Source organism: Aspergillus brunneoviolaceus (assembly GCF_003184695.1).
Source record: "Aspergillus brunneoviolaceus CBS 621.78 unplaced genomic scaffold BO95scaffold_75, whole genome shotgun sequence".
NCBI classification, from domain to species: Eukaryota; Fungi; Ascomycota; class Eurotiomycetes; order Eurotiales; family Aspergillaceae; genus Aspergillus; species Aspergillus brunneoviolaceus.
The window spans coordinates 150,613-169,689 of record NW_020290805.1 but is presented as its reverse complement, the minus strand read 5'-3'; the positions used below and the strand labels follow the sequence as shown (position 1 = coordinate 169,689).

The 19,077-nt window shown below is 53.1% G+C and overlaps 9 protein-coding genes across 9 annotated transcripts; 4 read left to right on the top strand and 5 right to left on the bottom strand.

Moving 5' to 3' along the window:
• Positions 1-250: 250 nt before the first annotated feature.
• BO95DRAFT_435576 (uncharacterized protein) lies at positions 251-814 on the bottom strand (the record flags this gene model as incomplete). The annotated part of the gene is made up of 1 exon (XM_025585190.1): positions 251-814. One exon carries the CDS (start codon positions 812-814, stop codon positions 251-253), a length of 564 nt encoding a protein of 187 aa, XP_025438238.1.
• A 438-nt stretch (positions 815-1,252) lies between these two features.
• Positions 1,253-3,301, bottom strand: BO95DRAFT_422196 (cytochrome P450; the record flags this gene model as incomplete). Its single annotated transcript, XM_025584589.1, has 5 exons — positions 2,793-3,301; positions 2,541-2,732; positions 2,142-2,476; positions 1,546-2,083; positions 1,253-1,455 (listed from the first exon to the last, which is right to left on the bottom strand). Exons 1-5 carry the CDS (start codon positions 3,244-3,246, stop codon positions 1,253-1,255), a joined length of 1,722 nt encoding a protein of 573 aa, XP_025438237.1. The 5' UTR covers positions 3,247-3,301.
• A 584-nt stretch (positions 3,302-3,885) lies between these two features.
• BO95DRAFT_422195 (uncharacterized protein) lies at positions 3,886-5,550 on the top strand. The gene is made up of 5 exons (XM_025584588.1): positions 3,886-4,226; positions 4,284-4,342; positions 4,401-4,446; positions 4,497-4,763; positions 4,827-5,550. Exons 1-5 carry the CDS (start codon positions 4,080-4,082, stop codon positions 5,421-5,423), a joined length of 1,116 nt encoding a protein of 371 aa, XP_025438236.1. The 5' UTR covers positions 3,886-4,079; the 3' UTR covers positions 5,424-5,550.
• Positions 5,551-5,958: 408 nt separating this feature from the next.
• On the bottom strand, positions 5,959-7,152 carry BO95DRAFT_446726 (exosome non-catalytic core subunit RRP45). The gene is made up of 3 exons (XM_025587453.1): positions 6,922-7,152; positions 6,731-6,850; positions 5,959-6,648 (listed from the first exon to the last, which is right to left on the bottom strand). Exons 1-3 carry the CDS (start codon positions 7,083-7,085, stop codon positions 6,054-6,056), a joined length of 879 nt encoding a protein of 292 aa, XP_025438235.1. The 5' UTR covers positions 7,086-7,152; the 3' UTR covers positions 5,959-6,053.
• Positions 7,153-7,366: 214 nt separating this feature from the next.
• On the top strand, positions 7,367-8,762 carry BO95DRAFT_446725 (spliceosome-associated CWC15 family protein). The gene is made up of 8 exons (XM_025587452.1): positions 7,367-7,432; positions 7,487-7,509; positions 7,570-7,646; positions 7,702-7,992; positions 8,046-8,130; positions 8,179-8,349; positions 8,396-8,431; positions 8,486-8,762. Exons 1-8 carry the CDS (start codon positions 7,423-7,425, stop codon positions 8,501-8,503), a joined length of 711 nt encoding a protein of 236 aa, XP_025438234.1. The 5' UTR covers positions 7,367-7,422; the 3' UTR covers positions 8,504-8,762.
• A 16-nt stretch (positions 8,763-8,778) lies between these two features.
• On the top strand, positions 8,779-9,648 carry BO95DRAFT_422186 (RNA polymerase II mediator complex head subunit MED22). The gene is made up of 3 exons (XM_025584587.1): positions 8,779-8,970; positions 9,026-9,090; positions 9,155-9,648. Exons 1-3 carry the CDS (start codon positions 8,937-8,939, stop codon positions 9,470-9,472), a joined length of 417 nt encoding a protein of 138 aa, XP_025438233.1. The 5' UTR covers positions 8,779-8,936; the 3' UTR covers positions 9,473-9,648.
• Positions 9,649-9,854: 206 nt separating this feature from the next.
• Positions 9,855-11,140, top strand: BO95DRAFT_259943 (dihydrofolate reductase). The gene has a single exon (XM_025581494.1). The coding sequence runs from the start codon at positions 9,976-9,978 to the stop codon at positions 10,777-10,779; it is 804 nt and encodes a 267-aa protein (XP_025438232.1). The 5' UTR covers positions 9,855-9,975; the 3' UTR covers positions 10,780-11,140.
• BO95DRAFT_397795 (chloride channel protein) lies at positions 10,809-14,112 on the bottom strand. The gene is made up of 4 exons (XM_025583789.1): positions 13,973-14,112; positions 11,641-13,876; positions 11,205-11,591; positions 10,809-11,158 (listed from the first exon to the last, which is right to left on the bottom strand). The coding sequence occupies exons 2-4, from the start codon at positions 13,822-13,824 to the stop codon at positions 11,003-11,005; spliced, it is 2,727 nt and encodes a 908-aa protein (XP_025438231.1). The 5' UTR covers positions 13,825-13,876; positions 13,973-14,112; the 3' UTR covers positions 10,809-11,002.
• A 1,535-nt stretch (positions 14,113-15,647) lies between these two features.
• Positions 15,648-17,629, bottom strand: BO95DRAFT_456408 (flavin-containing monooxygenase; the record flags this gene model as incomplete). The annotated part of the gene is made up of 4 exons (XM_025588400.1): positions 15,648-16,385; positions 16,476-16,815; positions 16,842-17,376; positions 17,494-17,629. 4 exons carry the CDS (start codon positions 17,627-17,629, stop codon positions 15,648-15,650), a joined length of 1,749 nt encoding a protein of 582 aa, XP_025438230.1.
• Between the last annotated feature and the right edge of the window lie 1,448 nt (positions 17,630-19,077).

The window sequence follows — 19,077 nt, the reverse complement described above, 5'->3', positions numbered from 1 at the left end:
CCTGCGTCCGCTTTGGGTTAGCGCCGCCTGACCGATCGTCAACTGCCGTCACGGCTTTCTACAATCAACAATCAACAAACAACAAAATAGCAGCAACAGCTTGGAGCTTGGAAGCAGATACTGAGACGTTAACCACAATATTATTTCAATCCTAAACTATGTTAACATCAAAACCAAAACATGCAAGCATGTATAAACCAAGCAACAATTTGATCAGTTACACATCAAAAATCAAAGTAAAACAATCATCTTAGCTCTGCTTGGCCCGGAAAAACCTAGCAGCCAAAGCTCTTGCCACGGAAAACGTCAATTTCAATTTCAGATGGAACTGCCCAGTCGGTCTCCATGGGAAGTTCGCACTTGCAAGCTGCTTGGGCTCATGATCGGCACAGTCTCTGCAGTATCGAAGAGGGTCTTGGTTCGATCGTTGCAACAGAATGTCATGGACCTCCATCAGTACTAGGAGGAAGTGAACATGGCTTTCGAACTTGCGTCTCTGCCCTTTGTTCCAATTGCGCCTCTGTGAGTATTCGATCTCAACCCTGTGTAGACGTGCCCAAATAGCGTAGTGAAGGGAAGCCGTTGACTCCCGAGGAAATTCGATACCGGGGCTTCGCAAGTCTCTGAGAAAGGTTGCGCAATGTATGTATTGGCCCACATCGAGAGGATATTCCGGGTTTCTCGGTGGAAGTCTTCTGTGGTTCTCTTCGTAGTTCCTTTTCAACCAAGTTGCAACCTGGTTCGTGGAGTTCTTCATTTCTTGGTAGTGGTATTCATACTGACGCACCCAGATTATAGGTTGCGAAGTTGCCATTGTTGTTCATCAACAGAAATATGAATAGGTAAAGTAGGGCGATGAGACTAGGGACTGGTTTGGAACTGATTTGCAACTTCTAATTTATCCTGAACATGGAACTACAGCTGCTATATATTCAACAGCCTGCAAGCATCGTGTAATGTCACGTATGCAATGAGCAATGAGATACGTAGAGGGCTGGAAATGTCTATGATGTTCTTTGTCTTATATGGATATGTCTAGCGGGTTTTGCCAAGTTACAAGTCAGTGGAACAGGCAAACAACACCCCAGACAACATGTCGTAGAATGTATCAAATCTTCATTCGTATCTCGAGACAAGGTGCCGAGCGTGGCTTTTTGGCGCATCGGCCATTAGGCTCTCGATCTTGTTTTCCTGGACCATGGCATCTAGAACAATTTGAACGAGATAGTATTTGGCAACTCTGGCACTAGGGCTAGCATCCTGGCAAACCCTGCCGTTTGAAAAACTGAAGCCGAAGAGGAGGTAACGTCGTTGTAAACGTGTCCAACGCGTTGTGCTCAAAGTCTTCACCTGTCTCACCCGGCGCGAAGCTTATAGAATATTGTAAAGCCAATACAGACACCGTGATGCGGAGGCTGAGCAGAGCGAGATTCTTTCCGGGACAACTATATGGGCCTGGGGACGCAAGTTAGCGATGGAACTTACCCAATCACTTGAATTGTGAATCAATCCGACGCCGCGAAAAAGTTGCGGTAAAGTACTTACCCATTGCAAATGGAATGAAAGGCGCCCCATCGGTGCCCAGCTCACCTTTTCTTTCACCCCATCTCTCGGGAATGAAACTTTTGGCTTGTTTGTAATATCTCTCGTCCGTTTGGATCAACTGAACCGGAACAAACACGTTGACATCCCCGGGAATGTACACCTCATCGATCTGGAGGCCTTCCGCAGGGGTTACCCGGTATCCACCTGTCATCACGGCTGGCCGGAGACGGAGAGCTTCACTGATGATGTCGTCAAGAAAAGAGACTTTCTTCACTTTGTCGTAGGACCAGTCCTCGACCCCACCGGGCATAGCCTCATCTAAGAGTCGCTGAAGCTTGGCAAGGACATACTGATACTTAGCTAGGTAGAAAAGAACAGTAGCTAAGGTAGTCGCTGTGGTTTCACTGCCAGCGATAATAACCACCCGAGAGTCTTCGTGCAAAGCAGCTTCTGAAGGAGAGGCTGCTGCGTCGTTGTCCACGTAGGCTTTCAGCAGCCATGAGACAATATCGTCTGGATACTTTCCAGCGTCCCAGATCTGCACACCGCATTAACACCTCAGCCAAAAGCCGAACACAAACGAAGCAATAACGCACCTTTTGCTTCCTTTCTATCTCATCACCACACCACTTGAAAAAACCTGAATAGGCTGCAGTCGCTCCCGGAACACCGCTTATGAGATTCAGAAACCAGGGAACATGGCCTAGAACCCCCAGAATGGCCATGTGGTCGTGAATTGCTTTGATAGCCGGGTGCTCAACACCTGTTGTCAAGTTTCCAAAGTTCTTTCCAAAGCCCACATCCCCCATCACATCAAAACTGAGAAACATTGACCAGGCGGTGGCATCAATGGGATTTCCCAGGTTGGCTGCGATATGAGCGGCAAGTTGATCGGCCCTCGCCTTGATCCGTGGTTCGTACACTCCGAGTGCTAGATATGCCTGGTCAATTTCCGCCGGCATCTTCCAAGAAATGGCTTTGAGTAGAGAGCGCACATTTGATACAGAATCCTCGATCCCATGCCTTCCGTCGTTTCCGATGATCTTCGAAATTTCGTGTGTGGTGGACGGAGCATTCTATTGGGTTGGTAGAGGCCTGCGCGTAGTAGGTTGACTTGCGACACTTTGACCGAGGTCCGAAGAGGACTGGTAAAGCCGATCTCCGGACGATGCAGATCTCTCGAGGACCTATGATCGGAGCATGTTCAGTACTGGTGGTGAGCACCTGGGAGTGGCGACATGGCATACCTGTCCTGATGAAGTCACCGTACTGTTTGTGGAGTTTCTCAATTTCCACATTGTATTGCACATTCCGTCCGGCAAGATACGCATCATAGAACCGGGACACCTTGGACCCTATCGGGCCTGGAAAGTGACGAAGACGATGAAAGAACAACCGATAAACCCCAATGCTCAACAATAGTCCTGTGTTGAAAGCGCCTGCAATCCAGCATACTCGGACCAGACTCTGGGTCGCTGAATAATCAGTTGACGAAAGATAGGCAGCAAACACGGCAGATACTGAAACAACGTAGAGTATCAGAAGTTCATGAAGATGATCTTCCGTGGGAAAACTGGTGCGAAAGAGAGTGAGATGGAGGACAATCGCGAGTCCGGCAGCGGAACTTCCCAGGCTGAGCAGGTCCTTCCCGAGGAAGTCACTAACGCCTGCGGACCAAAGCAACAATTTCGCTGCCTCCATTGTGAGTGCGTTGTTGATTTTCTCAACCACCCATCAGTGTGCCCACAGTTGTTCGAAGAAAAGGGGCAGCGAACGATTATTTATCATCCATTCGAGCCGGGACTCCCTCCAGCATCATACAAGATTGCATGCTAAAGCGACGGCGTCACTATAGTCGATGACTGTGAATCTGTTATTGGCAGCAGACAGCTGGTTAGTTTATTGACCCTTGTCTATACCCCACCTCGGCAGGAATAAAAAACACTCACCATCTCAGCCGATCGCACAACCGGGATAAGAGAGGCGCTTATGACAGAAACCAAGACCCATCGTGCACGATGGTGAAACTCCGGTCCTCGTGCGGACAATATGCAGGACAAGCCCGTCATCTCCACCTTTCATCTCTGCTACTCGTGTTCGCTTGATCGCACGGCGGCCCTTCAGTGGTGGCTGAATTCCCCGATCCACATCGCGAGACACTATAGGAGACTAGGAAGGGAGCAGCCGTCCGCTGTGGAGCTTATGCTGATGCCAACTCTCGCGGATTGGCGGGAGGAGAGAAAGCAAAGAGTTTTGCGCACTGGATCTCATCTGCATCTAAGGCCTCCTAGCGATGGCGCTTGCAGGGATGGCTGGACTATCAACAGGATCGATGCACACAGCAGGATGGGCTGGATCAGAAGAGGGGGTGAAGAAAGACAAGGCTGCCTCCAAGCATTTGATTATCGGCCCAATGGACTTTCGAGCCTGTCCAGTATATATTCTCTCGGCCGGCTCGACTCGCTGGTCATTTTCGACAGAGCAAAAGAGCCTGCAGGAGCGAGCTCTTTGCCTGGGCTTATGCGGTGGGCAAAATGGCTCTCGAGAATCTCCAGCCATTGACCTACGGGATTATCTCTGCTGCTTTCGCGATCGGAACTTGCTCCATCTTCCTGCGGCTTTACTGTCGACTGCGTCATCAGAGTTTTGGTACGGATGATGCGGTGGCTATCATTCTCCTGGTAAGGAGTTCTCATTCTGGCTCTTGATCAGCGACCATCCAATTGATCACTTCACAGTTTGTCAACGGGATGCAGCAGATGATTCTGTACATCTTTCTTCATTATGGATGTGGACTGTGAGAGACGAAAAGACAATCAATAAGCAGGACGAGAGCTGACCAGGTTCCGTGGTAGGCACTCGAGTCAATTATCCTCGCATCAGCAGGAACAAATAACCAAGGTACACACCTCGCTTACTGGCGCGTTCTCAACTAACACATTTGCATCCAGTGGCTGTTCGTCGAAGAAGTCTTTTACATGTTCGTGCACTGGACCATCAAACAAGCGTTCCTGCTCTTCTACCTCCGACTCTCCCCAGATCGATCATTCCAGATCAAAGTCTTCAGCACAATGGTCCTCAACACCCTTTTCACGATCACGAACTGGCTACTCGCCTTTCTACAATGCAGACCCCTCGGCGCCATATTCCACCCCGCTGAGTATACAAACGCGCAATGTCTGAGCACGTACGTGGTCATGATGGTACCAACAGGACTGGTAGGGATGGCAAGAGCTCTTGGCAGGATACACATACACTAACATGTCTTAAACCATGGCAAGAACATCATCACGGATATCATCATCCTCACCCTACCGATCCCGACCGTGATGCGGCTACAGATGAGCAACCAACGCAAGGTCGCCGTGCTCGGAGTCATGTGTTTCGGCGCCTTGTCCGTAGTGACGGCGTTATGCCGCTTCGAAGTGCAGAGACAACTCATCGCCGACCCCGACACGGCGTACGTGCTCGGCCGAATGATCATCGCAGCGGCAATTGAAATAGAGATTGCCGTCGTGGCAGTCAATCTTCCCGCGTTGAAGACCCTTTTCACCAAGCTCGTGGGCAGCTCAAGCGACGACTTAACCAATGGCGCCCACCGACTTTCCGATTACATCAAGCAGGGCTCGAACGCAGCAGGCCCCAAGAAAGCCGAATCGCGCCTGTCACGCGCTAGCCTCCAGATCCACGAGCTACTGAGTGGCAACTTGACGGGGTCAGAAGAAGAGCTCCTGAGGCAGACCGGTGGGAAGGGGAACATCACAGTCACGACAAATGTGGACGTCGCGTCCGAGCGAGCGAACAGTGAGTATCTGGCAGACATCGGCTTTCCTCCCGTCGTGAGCCAGCGTCCGAAAAGTCATATCGAGACATCATGAACAAAATTTGACCTTCTCTGTTGAGCAAGTTAAGACAGAACATTAATTGTTGAACTAAAGTGTGGCTTGCCGGCTGTCAGATCGTAGTCTACCAAAAAAGCGAGTTCTCAAATCTGCTTGGTCGATGGGCTGCGGCAAATGTCCGAGAGATTGCTTGGTGGCGGGCCTGGCCTGAGGATAAGTGGCTTGGGCGGAGCATATCACCACCCGATTCACTATAGCTCCGTGGGCTAAATTTATCCACCATCGGGTTGAAAATGGATTCTTCATTTCTTGATAGGACGCTAAGAGCACACGAACAGTTAGTGACTGACATTTGATCTAGCCACAGGCCAGCAATTACAAATGGGTAATGCTGAAAAGATGGCTCGAGGTTTTGCCAGCGCCAAGTTGAGTGGCATTCAGCCTGGTGTGGCTGCTACTAAGCTGCAAATATATTTCGGAGACCACTCACCGCAAACATGGCAAGCCATTGGGTAGCTTCTCCAAATCTACAAACAAAAACACACCATCATCCAAATCAAATCTGATTGCTCGTCTTTCAAAACCATTAGACTCCTGGTAATATGCATGACATCTCTAGTAAAACCTAGCAAAACCCCGCCAAAGCCACCCCGACCTGAAGGTAGATCACCGATCATTCTCCGCCCGCGACTCCTCGGCCCTGCCCGTCTTCGCGCGCTTAGCCAGATCCGCCTGCAGCGCCTTGTCGATGACGGCATTGATCTCCTTAACCTTGTCCAGGGCGACGGAGGTCTTGTTGACGAAGACCATGGCGTCGACCGGCGAGCCGGAGAACTTGGACATGAAGCAGACGTCGCCGGCATTGTTGAGCCCGAAGACGACGTCGGCCTCGGCGGCCTGCTCCTCGCGCCGGGTGGCGTCGAGGATCACGCGCTTGCCCTCGTCGAAGGAGTGGAAGGTCACCGCGAGCGGCTTGTGCGTGATGTTCAGCGCGACGGGCACCCGCTCGTCCACCCCGTAGACGATCACCTGGCCGTCCTTGACCACGGCGTCCGGGCGCCGGAAGTGCTGCAGCCCCGCCATGATGCCCGCGCACGCCGCATCGATCAGGTTGCCGTCGTAGTCGGTGATGTGCACGTCCGCCCGGATGCTCCAGCAGCTCACCCCCTTGACGATGCACAGCGATTCCGTGTCCAGCGCGTTGGAGTGGCGGATCACCCGGTCCAGGACGTTGGTCACGTACGTTTCGAGGTCGCCTTGTCTGTTTTTCCCCCGGTGATTAGAAGCTGCAGCTGCCCTTTATTCCGTGTCCCTCTGCTCTGGGGTTGAAAGGTAAGTCCTACCGTCCATTATCCCAGGCGGGCGACCCCATCGCCGTAAGCTCCATCGCGATCGTGAAAAGCCCATCGAACGGCCGGTCGTCGTGCGGTTTCGTCACTTCGGCTGAGATGCGTGTCACTAGACTAACACACACAAACACAATAACGGTTAGCTTCGCGCTGTTGTTTTGTAACCACCAAGAGAAGATGCTTACCTCGTCCGACCAAGCTGCACCTTCACATGCCCGTACTCCTCCCCGAAGGTCACCTTCAACGGACGCAACTCATCCGCGGCGCGACCGTCCAGCCGTACATCCTCGCGCAGCGCATTGAGGATGAAGTCGCGCTCCGCGATCGAGAGCGGTGCTTCTTTATTCATGATTTGGGAATTTCGGCGGAGGAAAAGAGAGGAGAATAGGCGGAGGGGCGGCGGACTTGGCCGCCAGCGGCCCGGGGGAAGACTTTCGTTTTCTCCCTCCACTCTAAATTTCATGCCGCGGGCAGGCGGTCATCGTCATTGCAGCGTCTGGGCGGGTGGGTAATGGTCCAATGGGAGCGGTGGGAACCTGGGCGGTGAGATATGTGCGCCTGAGGCCGGAGGGCTTTGCCGCTCTGGTTTGATCGCCGCGGGCGGAGGTTACCTTATTATCAGAGCTCAACTCTTCTTCTTCGCGGACAGCAATTCTCGCGACTCTGGATTTACGCACAACCACAATATGACTACAGGTGAGAAGACTGTGATGTTGCATGGCAAGGGTGTTTGGCTGACTCTTGGAACAGCACACAGACCTACGTTTGACCCCGTACGTAAACCCGCTTACCAGCTCCGACGGGGAGAAGCGCAAGAACTCATGGGAAACTAGGCACAAGGCAAAGAGGCCCTCCGTGGTCCGGCCTACCATCAGCGACTGCTTCCCGCGCACAAGCTCTTGAAGACACGGTAGGATGGCGAGATAGCCTGTATGATTGGGAAGAAAGACACTGACGCTGGCCAGTCAACTCGGCCAAGGCACCGAAGCGGAAGCCACCCAGCGCGACCTCCGCGCCGAACTCCTCCAGGCTGAGGCCGCCCATTTCGCCAAGAAGAACGGAACCCCCCTTGATGAGCCCACGGTCGAGAGCGTGACGCCCAAGCGCCTGTTGGAGGGTGGTTCGCCGGGCGGAGATGCAGACACAGGGGAGCAGGAAGAAGATATGGAAGCGAAAAGACGAAGGATATTAGAGGAGACGAGAGACATCGACGCGGACTCAGATGGGTCGGAGGAGGACAGTAGTGATGAAGATAGGTGAGGCGCTTCGCTAATTGAGCAAAGCATAAAGGCAGGACTGACTGGTTTAGTGATGATGAGGAGGATGAAGCTGCCGAGCTGATGCGCGAACTGGAGAAGATCAAGAAGGAGAGGCTGGAGCAGAAGGAAAAAGAGGTGGGTTTCTTCCGGTCTGGGTCTAGGGCTACAAGCTGATGATGGTAGGAACGCGAGCGTGCGGCTGAAGAGGAAGAGAAGCGCGAATACGACATTGCGCGCGGAAACCCTCTGCTCAACCCCCAGGACTTCAATCTGAAGCGACGATGGGATGACGACGTGGTCTTCAAGAACCAGGCGCGCGGCACGGAGGATAAACGGGGCAAGGAATTTGTCAATGTAAGTTTGCTGGCTATACATAGGGGATGGTATTGACATGATACAGGACTTGTTGCGATCGGACTTTCACAAGCGGTTCATGGTAAGTCGGCTTGGCTCCGGATTCTTGACTGGATACCAATGCTAATGGACGCAGGGTAAATATGTTCGGTGAACACCATACTTTACAAATGCTGAGCTCAACACCTACCATGGCTCATTGAACCTCGCTCCTCAATCATGCTACATCACAATCTACCCACGATGACAGGGGTGTCGCAACACTCAGGACGGGCCAAGCACCAACAGAAGGTCCGCAAGTGATGGGTTTCTTCTCTCCATCACGTCAAGTGAACAATCACGAGTTCATGCGCTGGAGATGCACCACCTAGATAGCGATAAAGTATAGTCATAATACCCACTGCGTATATCACACCAACCAGACACACTCGAAGATTAGCTTCATTATCGTAATCCAAAGCCGGCAGTATCTGACCGCCTAGACCCCCGCCCAGAACAATCACGATCACAAGCACAACCCACCCACTCCCCATCTGCATAACCTGATACAATCACTCAATCGCCTCAATAGCCCCCAATCTCCCAAAATGGAGTCCCAACCCTCCTCCAAAACCCTGCACAGTCAGTATGCCATACCCCATCCACCGCATCAGCCACTAACACACCCAAAAACCAGACCGCATCAACACGAACATTTCCCAACTCCTCCAACGCTTCGAGAACATCATGGCCACAGCCACGGTACGCGACGCCCATTGCCCACCACTCTTACCCCTTGAAACCTGATCCTAACTTGAAGTTGCAGACAGAAAGCACAAGCCACACCTCCACAGCCGTCGAAACCTACCAACTCGACGTCGAGTCCACCGCTTTGGTTCGTTGCCCTGACCTCCTCACGACTGACTCGAACCCGCTGATTGTTGATATGCTATGGGAGCAGGTCCGCGCAGCAGAAGACATCCTGGCGCTTACGCGGGTGATGAAGGAGACGTGGCTGTTTGGGAAGCTGGACACGTTGGGGGAGGATGAGGCGGAGGTGAAGCGGCGGGAGGAGTTGGAGCGGGATGCGGGGGCGATTCAGCGGGCGATTGAAGAGGGGGGACTTCTGAAGGCTGCTAAATAGGTTTTTTGGGAGTGGAGTATGGTATGGTCTGGGCGCATTGGGAGTTTGGGTTTCGGGGTGGGATATTCGGCGTTACGGTTTGGGGTATTGCGAATCTGGTTATTCGAACCTTGCGGAAATAGTACTGTACTATGCAGTGCACATGATCATCTGTATTGTCTGTGATTGCCAATGGTCTACAATGCATATACTGTTCGAGCAAGCGATGCGCTGGCATGAATCAAACGAATGTCCAAAAGAGAAGGCAAACAAACCACTCAGCTGCATTATACTAACCAAGCTGCAATGCGGCAAAGCTAAGCTACGCTACCTTATCGATAACCACCACCTCCGCCCCGACCAACCCAACCACCGTAACCAAATTTCCCTCCACACCCATCCATCCATCCATCCATCCATAACCTCCACGCAACCAACCTCACCCTCACCCTCACCCTCACCACCACCAACAACCACCACCCACAACCACCACCCACAACCACCCACCCAACAACCCACCCAAAATGCCCCCCAAACCACCCCCCCTAACCCTCATAGTCGCCACCACCCCAATCCCCTCCACCCCCACCACCACAACAACAGGCCACCAAACCGGCCCCCTCCGCCTCGGCATCGGCCAAAACGGCACCCTCCCCTGGCCGCGCATCAAAACCGACATGTCCTTCTTCGCGCGCATCACCTCGCGCCCGCCCGCCCACTCTCCCACTGGCAGCACAAACGCCATCCTGATGGGCCGCAAGACCTACGACTCGATCCCGGCCTCGCTGCGCCCGCTCGGCAAACGCATCAACGCCGTGATCACGCGGTCCGTCGAGGAGGTCGCGCGGCGCGTGCAGCACGACCTCGACGGGAAAAGGCGGAAGGAGGAGGAGAAAATGCGCGCGGCGGGGCAGGGCCAGGACCAGGGCCAGGGGCAAGCGCCAGGGCCGCAAACCGACGCGATCGTGTGCGCGGGGTTGGAGGAATCACTCACCACGCTCGAGGCGAGGTACGGCGCGGAGGGGAAACTGGGACAGGTGTTTGTGATTGGCGGGGCGGAGATCTATGGTGCGGCGTTGCGGGTCAAGACGCGCGGGGTGCGGATTGTGATGACGTTTGTGGAGAAGCTGGCGTTCCAGGAGGATCGCGGGCGGGTGTTTGAGTGTGATACTTTTTTCCCTGTGGATGAGGAGTTACTCCAGGAGAGGGGGTGGAGGAGGGTGAGTGCAAGGGAGGTGTCGGAGTGGGTGGGGGAGACGGTCACGGATGAGTGGATTGTGGAGGGGGAGGTGAGGGTGAGGATGGTGGGGTATGAGCGTGTGGATTGATCGGTCTCTATCAGGGAGAAAGGGAAGGTAATGTGGAGGTAGTGCAAGCGACAATGTACAGTCTGTATGCAAGGTATGTACGGCGCCATTCTGGAGCCAGGGTCTAAATACAGGATCATATGCAACAGAAACAAACGCTGAACCAACTCCGAGCTAATTTACAGTAACAAATCTAGATAACCGCGCAGGACCAATTCATAAAACGTATCCACCGAAAAGCAAACTACTCGTTCTGCTTCATATACTTCACAAACGCTTTCTTATGTACCAGGCCGGCGTAGTGTCCATCGTGGAGAACACACAGATACCGCAGGCCCAGCTTCGCAAAGCACTGATACACAAGATCAATCGGGGAATGGATGTCCAGGGCCATCGGGGACTAAAAGGATCAGCTTTGTGTCATGCAGAGAGATCACCTGACTTACAAAATCAATGTATTGAGTAAAGTCCACCCAGTCGGTGTTTTCCAGGTCCTCACTGTCGGAGATAGCCGAGGACATATCCATCGTCATCAGACACAGGGTGTTCTCCTCATCCTCAAGATTGTCGAGAGCGTATTCAAGGTCGGGCGCAGGGATCAACCCAGTCAGAATGTTGTGACGCAATATCGGCAAGCCACTGTCGAGCTCACCGGCCATAAGCAGATTCTGTAGTTTCGACCGCAGCTCCGTCGCGGGCACAAAGGAGGACTCCGAAATGTCGATTATCCGGCTGGCCCGCAGGGGTCGGACGAGATCGCCAAGTTGTCCATCTGACAAGGGCTGGAGTTTATTGTCGAGGAACGGATACGCGTTCATGTCCGTCAGCAGGTCCTGCGTACGTTAGTACAATGACCATGATTGCAGGGTTCCAGGTACTCACGTAGATACTGCGGGGTTCGATTGCATCTGCTGTCCACTTGGCACAGAGAACTGCCAGTGAAAATGGGAGCACGTGGTCCAAACTACCGGTCAGTTCGAACAATATGACGGCAAGTGTCACCGACAGGCGTGTGACACCACACATGGTAGCACCGGCCGCAACCATGGCATAAACCCCCGGTGTCACGCAGGACTCCATACCAGCGACAGCCGGGCAAGAAGACCCGAAGAGGAACGAGTTTGGATATTTGAGCACCAAGTATTGTGCCACATGGCCAACGATGCGGCCCATGAGACCACCAACAACCATGGATGGAACGTAAATTCCAGCGGGCACTTTAATGCCAAATGTGACAATGGTAAGCAGACTCTTGATGACGAGAGCGACCAGCAGGTAGCGAATAATATCGCCAATGCGGTCTTCGCTGGGACACAAGCCCGTGGGTGATGATGACACATGCTCGCACGGGCTGGCCAACTCAAACATCAGCTCGGAAACAGGCAGCTTGGTGTACCGATTCCAGAACCCAACAAGTCCGGTCACTAAAGCCACGAGAACAACCTCAAGCATGGGATAGCGCTTGATGATCGGAATGCGTCGGAACGACCGCGCCCAGACGCTCGACGCTTTGATGAACAGAGCCCCGGCTGCTCCTCCAAGGACACCCAAGAGGATGAAGATGACCATCTCGAACATTTCCCAATCCCCAAGATAGCGAACCTGAAACAAGACAATCTTGCCGGTACCGTAGGGATTGAGGAATTTGAGAGACAAGGCTGCTGCAATGCAGCAGAAGAACGTCCTGAAGAGTGTCTTCGGAGGGAAATAATAGCTGACTTCCTCGAGGCTAAAAAGCACACCACCGATAGGCGCCCCGAAAGCTACCGCAACACCGCTGGCAGCGCTGGCACTCAAGACCTCACGCCTCTTGCCGTCGTTCAGGTTGTATTTCGCAAACAAGCGACAGCAAATGTTTCCTACGCAGGTCGCGATGTGTACATATGGACCCTCCTTACCCAAGCTCAAGCCTGACGCGACACTAAAGACCAGAGCGACAGTCTTGACGACAAGAGTCTTGAAGCCTAGATACCCGTGCAAGACAAAACCGCTGTTGATGACCTTGACCTCGGCCACTCCACTCCCTGCCGCCGAGTAGTATGTCATGGCAGGCCGGGTAGGGATAACAGCACCCGGTGCTTGTAGACCATTGGGCGAGTCATGCGAGCTGGCATTTCCGGTCTTCCCTTTCGTACCGCGCGAGGACGCAGCTCCGAGGTTTTCGTCCAGAGTCGTCAACGAGATGGATGATGGCACCACCGTCTTTGTGAGTAAGGTGAGCGCACAAGAGATCATGGAGAGTAAGATCACCCAGAAAATGAACATGCCGTAATCGACCCACTGATTTTCACTGCCCGATGGGCTCAAAATGTTTGACCAAGATCTCCACGCGGGGCATTCTTGCCCTCCCGTGCAGCAGCTTTGGCGGCTATGGAACCAGTGTGTGGTGCAGAAACCCTCCTTCACATCGAAAACAAACTTCTCCGTCACGTCGACAGAAAAGGCGATAGCCGCGGTTATGCAGCCGATCAACGCTACCAGCACCCAGCCCTGACTGCCATCGAACCATGCCAGTAGGCGACCCCGGATGTCTTTCCGCCTCCGTAACTCTCGTAGGCGAGCGCCGTCCGCGATGCTATCATGGACCCAATCAGTCGAGGTGAATTGATCGTACCAGCTCCGTTCATCCAGGAACGAGGCAGTCATGTCGTCCTTGCCTGAGGGAGCGACACTCGCGGCGGGGTCACTGTCGCGACGGCTGAAACGCATCGCTTGCGAATTAGCGCGGCTGTGATGGCGTGATCGCCGGAGGCTGCCCGCCAACAAGCTATGTCTGAAGTTTAGATCGGGGCCCGAGTTGCCAGAAATGTTGGTGTAGGATCTCGGGAAATTGCGCCGGTGTTCGTGCCCTTTGCCTAACAAGCTGGTCGTCTCTCCTACTTCCATAGGCGATTCCAGCGTTTCATAACCGGTGTGGGCTTCGGACAGGTGACTGTGACTGCGCCGAAAGGCGGACGGCGAGGGAGGAGCCGTTTGAGCGCTGGTTCTTCGGCCATCGGTTTCGATCGAGACATGCTCGATGTCTGAAGGAGCCGAGGGAAACCTTTGAGGGACAGAACGAGGCATTTTCGGCGATGCGAGGTGAAGCAAGGGCTGCTTCCGACCTACTGATGGCTGTCTGAGAAGTAAAAGTTAACCCCGACTCCTGAGAACCCAAAATGCAGGGCAGGGGGGCAGATGGAGGGGTAGATAGGAGAAGTTCAAGGTAACAAACATTTTGCGATAACGGACATATCCATCCGCGCATCAACGCCGGGCAACTGCAGAGTGGAGACACGGACGAAAGTTCGACTGTGTTTGGATGCAAACAAGAAGAAGCGGTCGACGGCGGTGAGACACGGAGATAAGGAAGTGAGTGCAACCGAGCGGTCGATTGTTATGTCTAGTGGAAAGAGTAGCAACAAAGCGTCGGAGAGGATGAAACTATACACAAAGCAAAGATATGATACAGCTGAAAGTAAAGAAAGACTAAAATAAGAGCTGAAAGGAAAAGGAGGGGGGAGGGGAAGTAAATGCATAGGTAGTGACAGACACAGACCAGGCCGTCAAAAGAATGGAGGCGGGGAGAAGAGCGAAAGGAGAAAGCGATGGACTCGGGACCCATCGCGCTGATCGTCATCTGACTGCCTAAGCCTGTTTGGGGAGTCACAAACCCGGGACCAACACCCCCCCCAAGCAGCGGTCAGACACACACTACAAGCCCACAAGGTGTTTGCCCAGTGGAGAGAGATGGTCAGTCCTTTCATAGTAGCACCACTAGGAGACTAGTGTTGTGGGTATGTCTTTGGAGAAGGAGGGAAGGCAAGATGTCATCGGACATCTGGAAACGGCACGTGTCCCTCCACCCGACAGCCATGCTTGTCAGCTTGTTGGTGTAACATGCCACAGATCCTCTTGGCAGCTGTACCCCAGACAGACACCTGTAATGCTGCATTACGTCAACTCACCCCCTAGCTGGCTTGGAATAAATAACTTAACAAAGATAGACATGTGTATAAAATAATATAAGGTTGATGTGGTCCTGTTTCGGGTTCATGTATCCTCTCAGAAACGGGTGGTGTGATCTTTGTACCTAGTATGGAATCTTCCCTATTGTCCATCATTTTTTGTTGTGTTTGCTTCTTTTGTGTATAATGTCAACTAGCGCAACATCAACTCAACACACCTCCTCATAATCCTTCCACCATGCACCAAAGCTTTGTATCCAGTCGATAGTCAAAAGTCCAAGGACCTAGTATACTTCTTCTCCAATCCGTCGCGACTGTAACAACACTACGACGATCACCCTGATCAACAAGACCACCGCCAATCATTCCTCTTGCTCCATCATGCGCCCCGCGCAAGCCCCTCTCCAGTTATCTCCAACATCGCCACGAAGACACACAGCAATGACGCTAGCACAAATATCTGGACTGTTCTTCCAATCTCTTACCACGAGGCCTCGTCGCGAACACGCCAGAAGTTTGATGATGAGTAGGGCACGCTGGCGGAAAGAAAATCGAAAACGGAGAGCAGACTTACCACAACTTCAAGGGAGAAGGACGACACCGTGCCTGAGAAGTGGTACAGTACATCAGAAACGTACCAATGATGAAGTACAGTGGGAGGTGATTAAGGACCAACTGAGAGGTCAATCTGAAAATGGAAAAGCTAAAGCATGAAACAGAGGCCTTGGTACACTTTCTAATGGTTGAAACAGGAATTTTCAGACCGCGATTGCCACTACAAGGATGCCACTTTAGAGTAGGTTGGGTTAGTGCTAACGCTCATATCTGAGGCTACAGGGTGAGGGACGGATCGACATTTTGACTGTGCTCCTCCCCAATATCTACCCACTGAGACATTGCCATGAACTTCTTGTTTTCAATTTCCTACCGCAGGCACCGTCTCTATACGACACTGATCTGAAGTCCAGCCAAGTCACCAGCATCCCGCCACTCCTCCAAAACATCCATCCAATCGGCCATCCCGTGTGGCCACCGTGCAGAAGCCGCCAACTTCATTCTTTCCTCCATCGACACGTCTTCTAGGCTGCCTTCAGCGTTCAAGTACGACGGGGTACAACCCGCCAAGGCTGCCAGGGCCGGAGCACCGGCCTGGACTCGCAGCCCCCAAGCTGTCTCTGCACCCTGAGTAACTTCGATAGTCATCTTGCCGCTACCCTGCCGCTTGATAACTTCGGAAATGACGAAGGCCACATGCTTGGCGCATGTATCCAGCGTCGCTGTGTATGAAGGGAAATAGCTTGTCTGGCCAACACCCGAGAAGAACATGTTGGGGAAGCCACTGGTGGCGACGCCGTGTAGAGTCAAGGGGCTCTGCACCCATTTCTCATTCATACTGCGACCCGCACGTCCAAACACCGAGACCTTCGCTCGCGCCCCAGGGCTTTCGAGCGGTTTCACATCGTATCCCATGGCGAGAATCAGGACGTCCACATCGAACTGCTCACCGTTGGCTACCACTCCGGTGGGTGTGATGGCTTGCACCCCTTTGCCGTTGGTATCGACCAGTCGCACATGCGGCTGATTGAAGGTCGGCAAATACTCGTCGTGGAAGCAGGGCCGTTTGCACCAGCTGGGATACCACGCTTTCAGCTGTTCAGCTACCGTCCGATCATGAATTATCTAGTCGACGCGGGCCCGGATGCGCTAGGCTCGAGGTAGGTCAAAAGCGTGCATCCTGATAATATGAGCGGGGATCTCCTCCATGCTGACCGGACTGCCTCCGCCTCCGAGGACCTGCAAAGAACGAAAGCTAGTCCATCCATCTGCCACCAAATCGACGGGGGGCGGAGGCTGCGTGTCACACGTAAAGGAGACGAAGTTGCGGAACCGCACCATTTGCCAACCAGGTCCCGTGGCGACGTTCTTGGTCCACTCGCCTAGGTCTGTGGAGCGTTGGTCTCGCACCCCGATTTGCGCGGGCGTCCGCTGGAAGACATACAACTGTTGACACCATTTGGCTAATTCAGGGACAATCTGGATGCCAGTTGCCCCGGTGCCGATGATCCCAACTCGTTTGCCCCCCAATCTACTTAAGACAGGGGTCTCGGGGCTAGCCCAGTAACGTCGTAATTCCACCGCGATGCCAGGAAACGGGAGCCCTGGAAGGAATCAAAACCAGCGAAATCAGACACCTTGGGTATGTTCAGTGGCCCAGGTGCGAGAATCACAAAGTCCGCATGGACGGTCGCTGAAAGAGATTCGCCTTTGGTTCCATCATTATTCAAGGGAGGCGGAGATTGAGTCATGTCGAGCGACCATTCAGCCGCTTCATCACTCCAAGAACACCGATTCACCTCCGTCCGCCACATGGCGCGGTCCTCCAGCGACCAGTGCGCGGCGATACGCTGCGCATGTTCGCGAATCTCCTCCCCGGAAGCGTACTTCCGCTTGGGAATGTATCCCGTCTCCTCGAGCAAGGGCAAGTAGATGTAGCTTTCGATATCACACATCAGTCCCGGGTACCGGTTCCAGTACCACGTCCCCCCGAAGCTCGCCGCCACGTCGACGAGGACAATCTCCTCCGGGCGGAAGCAGCCGGTTTGGAGGAGTCGGACGGCGAACAGGAGCCCGCCGAACCCGGCGCCCAGGATGACGACCTTGAAGCGGGCGCCTTCCTTCAGGGCCACAGAGGGAGCGGTTCCATCGTCCCACGGATCATGTAGGAGACGTTTCAGTTAGGGGTCCTCGGCTGAGGCCAGGTTGATGTACTGTGATAGGCCCTCGGGACGCTGACGCTTGTCGCGCTCTTCGGCGTACCGTTGCTGGATCTTTTGCATCTCGGATGGAGAGATGTCTGGAAGGCTGGGGGAAGCAGTATTCTTTCCTGTAGTCGGAGGAAGCGTGGAAGAAGTAGTTTCAATCATCTCTGGAAGCTGCAATGATGTGCTTGCACTTGATGGGATGGCTGGAAGTGAAGATCGTTACTTACACCACTGCAGCAGAGGCTTTCCCTGATTTTATAGTCACCTTCGTGCCAGTACATCCATGCCTAAGGCCTACCACTAATCCTCAAAAGGTATAAGCTCTTTGCTGTTAACTATAACTATTAGGGCTGAGTAAGAATACCTCGGTAGCGTACAACAACGAGAAATTAACGGGTTCAGCTCCGGTTGAGGCCAACAACTAAGTTAGACGCCAAAGCCCTTTCGAGTCGACCCGCAAGAAGACTGTATAATACGCAAGCGATGTCACACAGCTCTATAGCCTTAAAGTCTTACCGCTGACTAATTGGCAGCAATCCCCAAAGGGCTGTGGGTGGGATCAACAAAGAACAGCTCAGCTGAAATAAGCACTAAGCGCTTACCCTGCACCCCTGCCAGAAAGTAGTGGGGCTCGCGATATGTTGGAGCTTTCGTCTACTTGCTTACGGGGCGGAGAGTGCTAACTGGAACTTTGTTCAATATCACAGTCCACATCGTTGAGGCTGTCCTACCGGGGGGGGGGGGTGCCATTAGTTACCGACAGTGAGTGGATTTCTTGGCTGCTAGAGTCAACCATCACGTTTTCCTGTGCTTGAGCTTTTGGTTGATTGCGCCACGGGTGCCGAGGCTGAGGTTGGGATGGGCTTTGTCGTCTGAACTTTGATATTGGTGTGGTGTGGTTTTTTGCCAGTGGAGGAAGTGCAGAGGTGGATAGATCAGGAGGTATGGGTGCAATCATTATGCGCGTTCACCCGAGCGAATTGTGTGAATTCGAGGGGACTAAATTATGGGAAACATCCCACTGTTAAAGAGGTTCTCTTTTTCAGGCAGTGGGACACTTCGTCTTACTTCTAATCATCTAGACTTGAGATTCCATATAACATTATCCGTCTTGAATGCCAGCTACTCTAAGACTAAATCAATCATGATAACATCACTAGCAACACTCTGTGAATGCAGTGAACTCCATGATCAGAAAATCTAGGCCGAGATGCCTCAATAAGAGTGGAATCGACTCGATGCTCGAGGTATAAAGAACCGGTCTTACTGAGCGATGACTGAGGTGCATCCTATCTATTCAGAAGGTATTGTTGACATGATGACCCCGAACTGAGCAAATGATCCAGGGCTGTTACAAACCAGACCCAACAAGCAAGCAGCAAATGCTTCCAACACCCTAGCTCCGACCAGATCCCACGAACACTCAAAGTCTCGACCATTCCCAGAACCAGGTATCGTCCCTCCAGTAAATATCATACGATATCCCAGCCCGATGCCGACATTGGCTCCGCCACTGTTTATCCGGAGGCCACTGTAATCCTCCTAAATTCCTCTTCACGTAGAGCCTGTTGAAGTCAACTGGTTGCTGTAGAGGAATGGGCATAACCGGT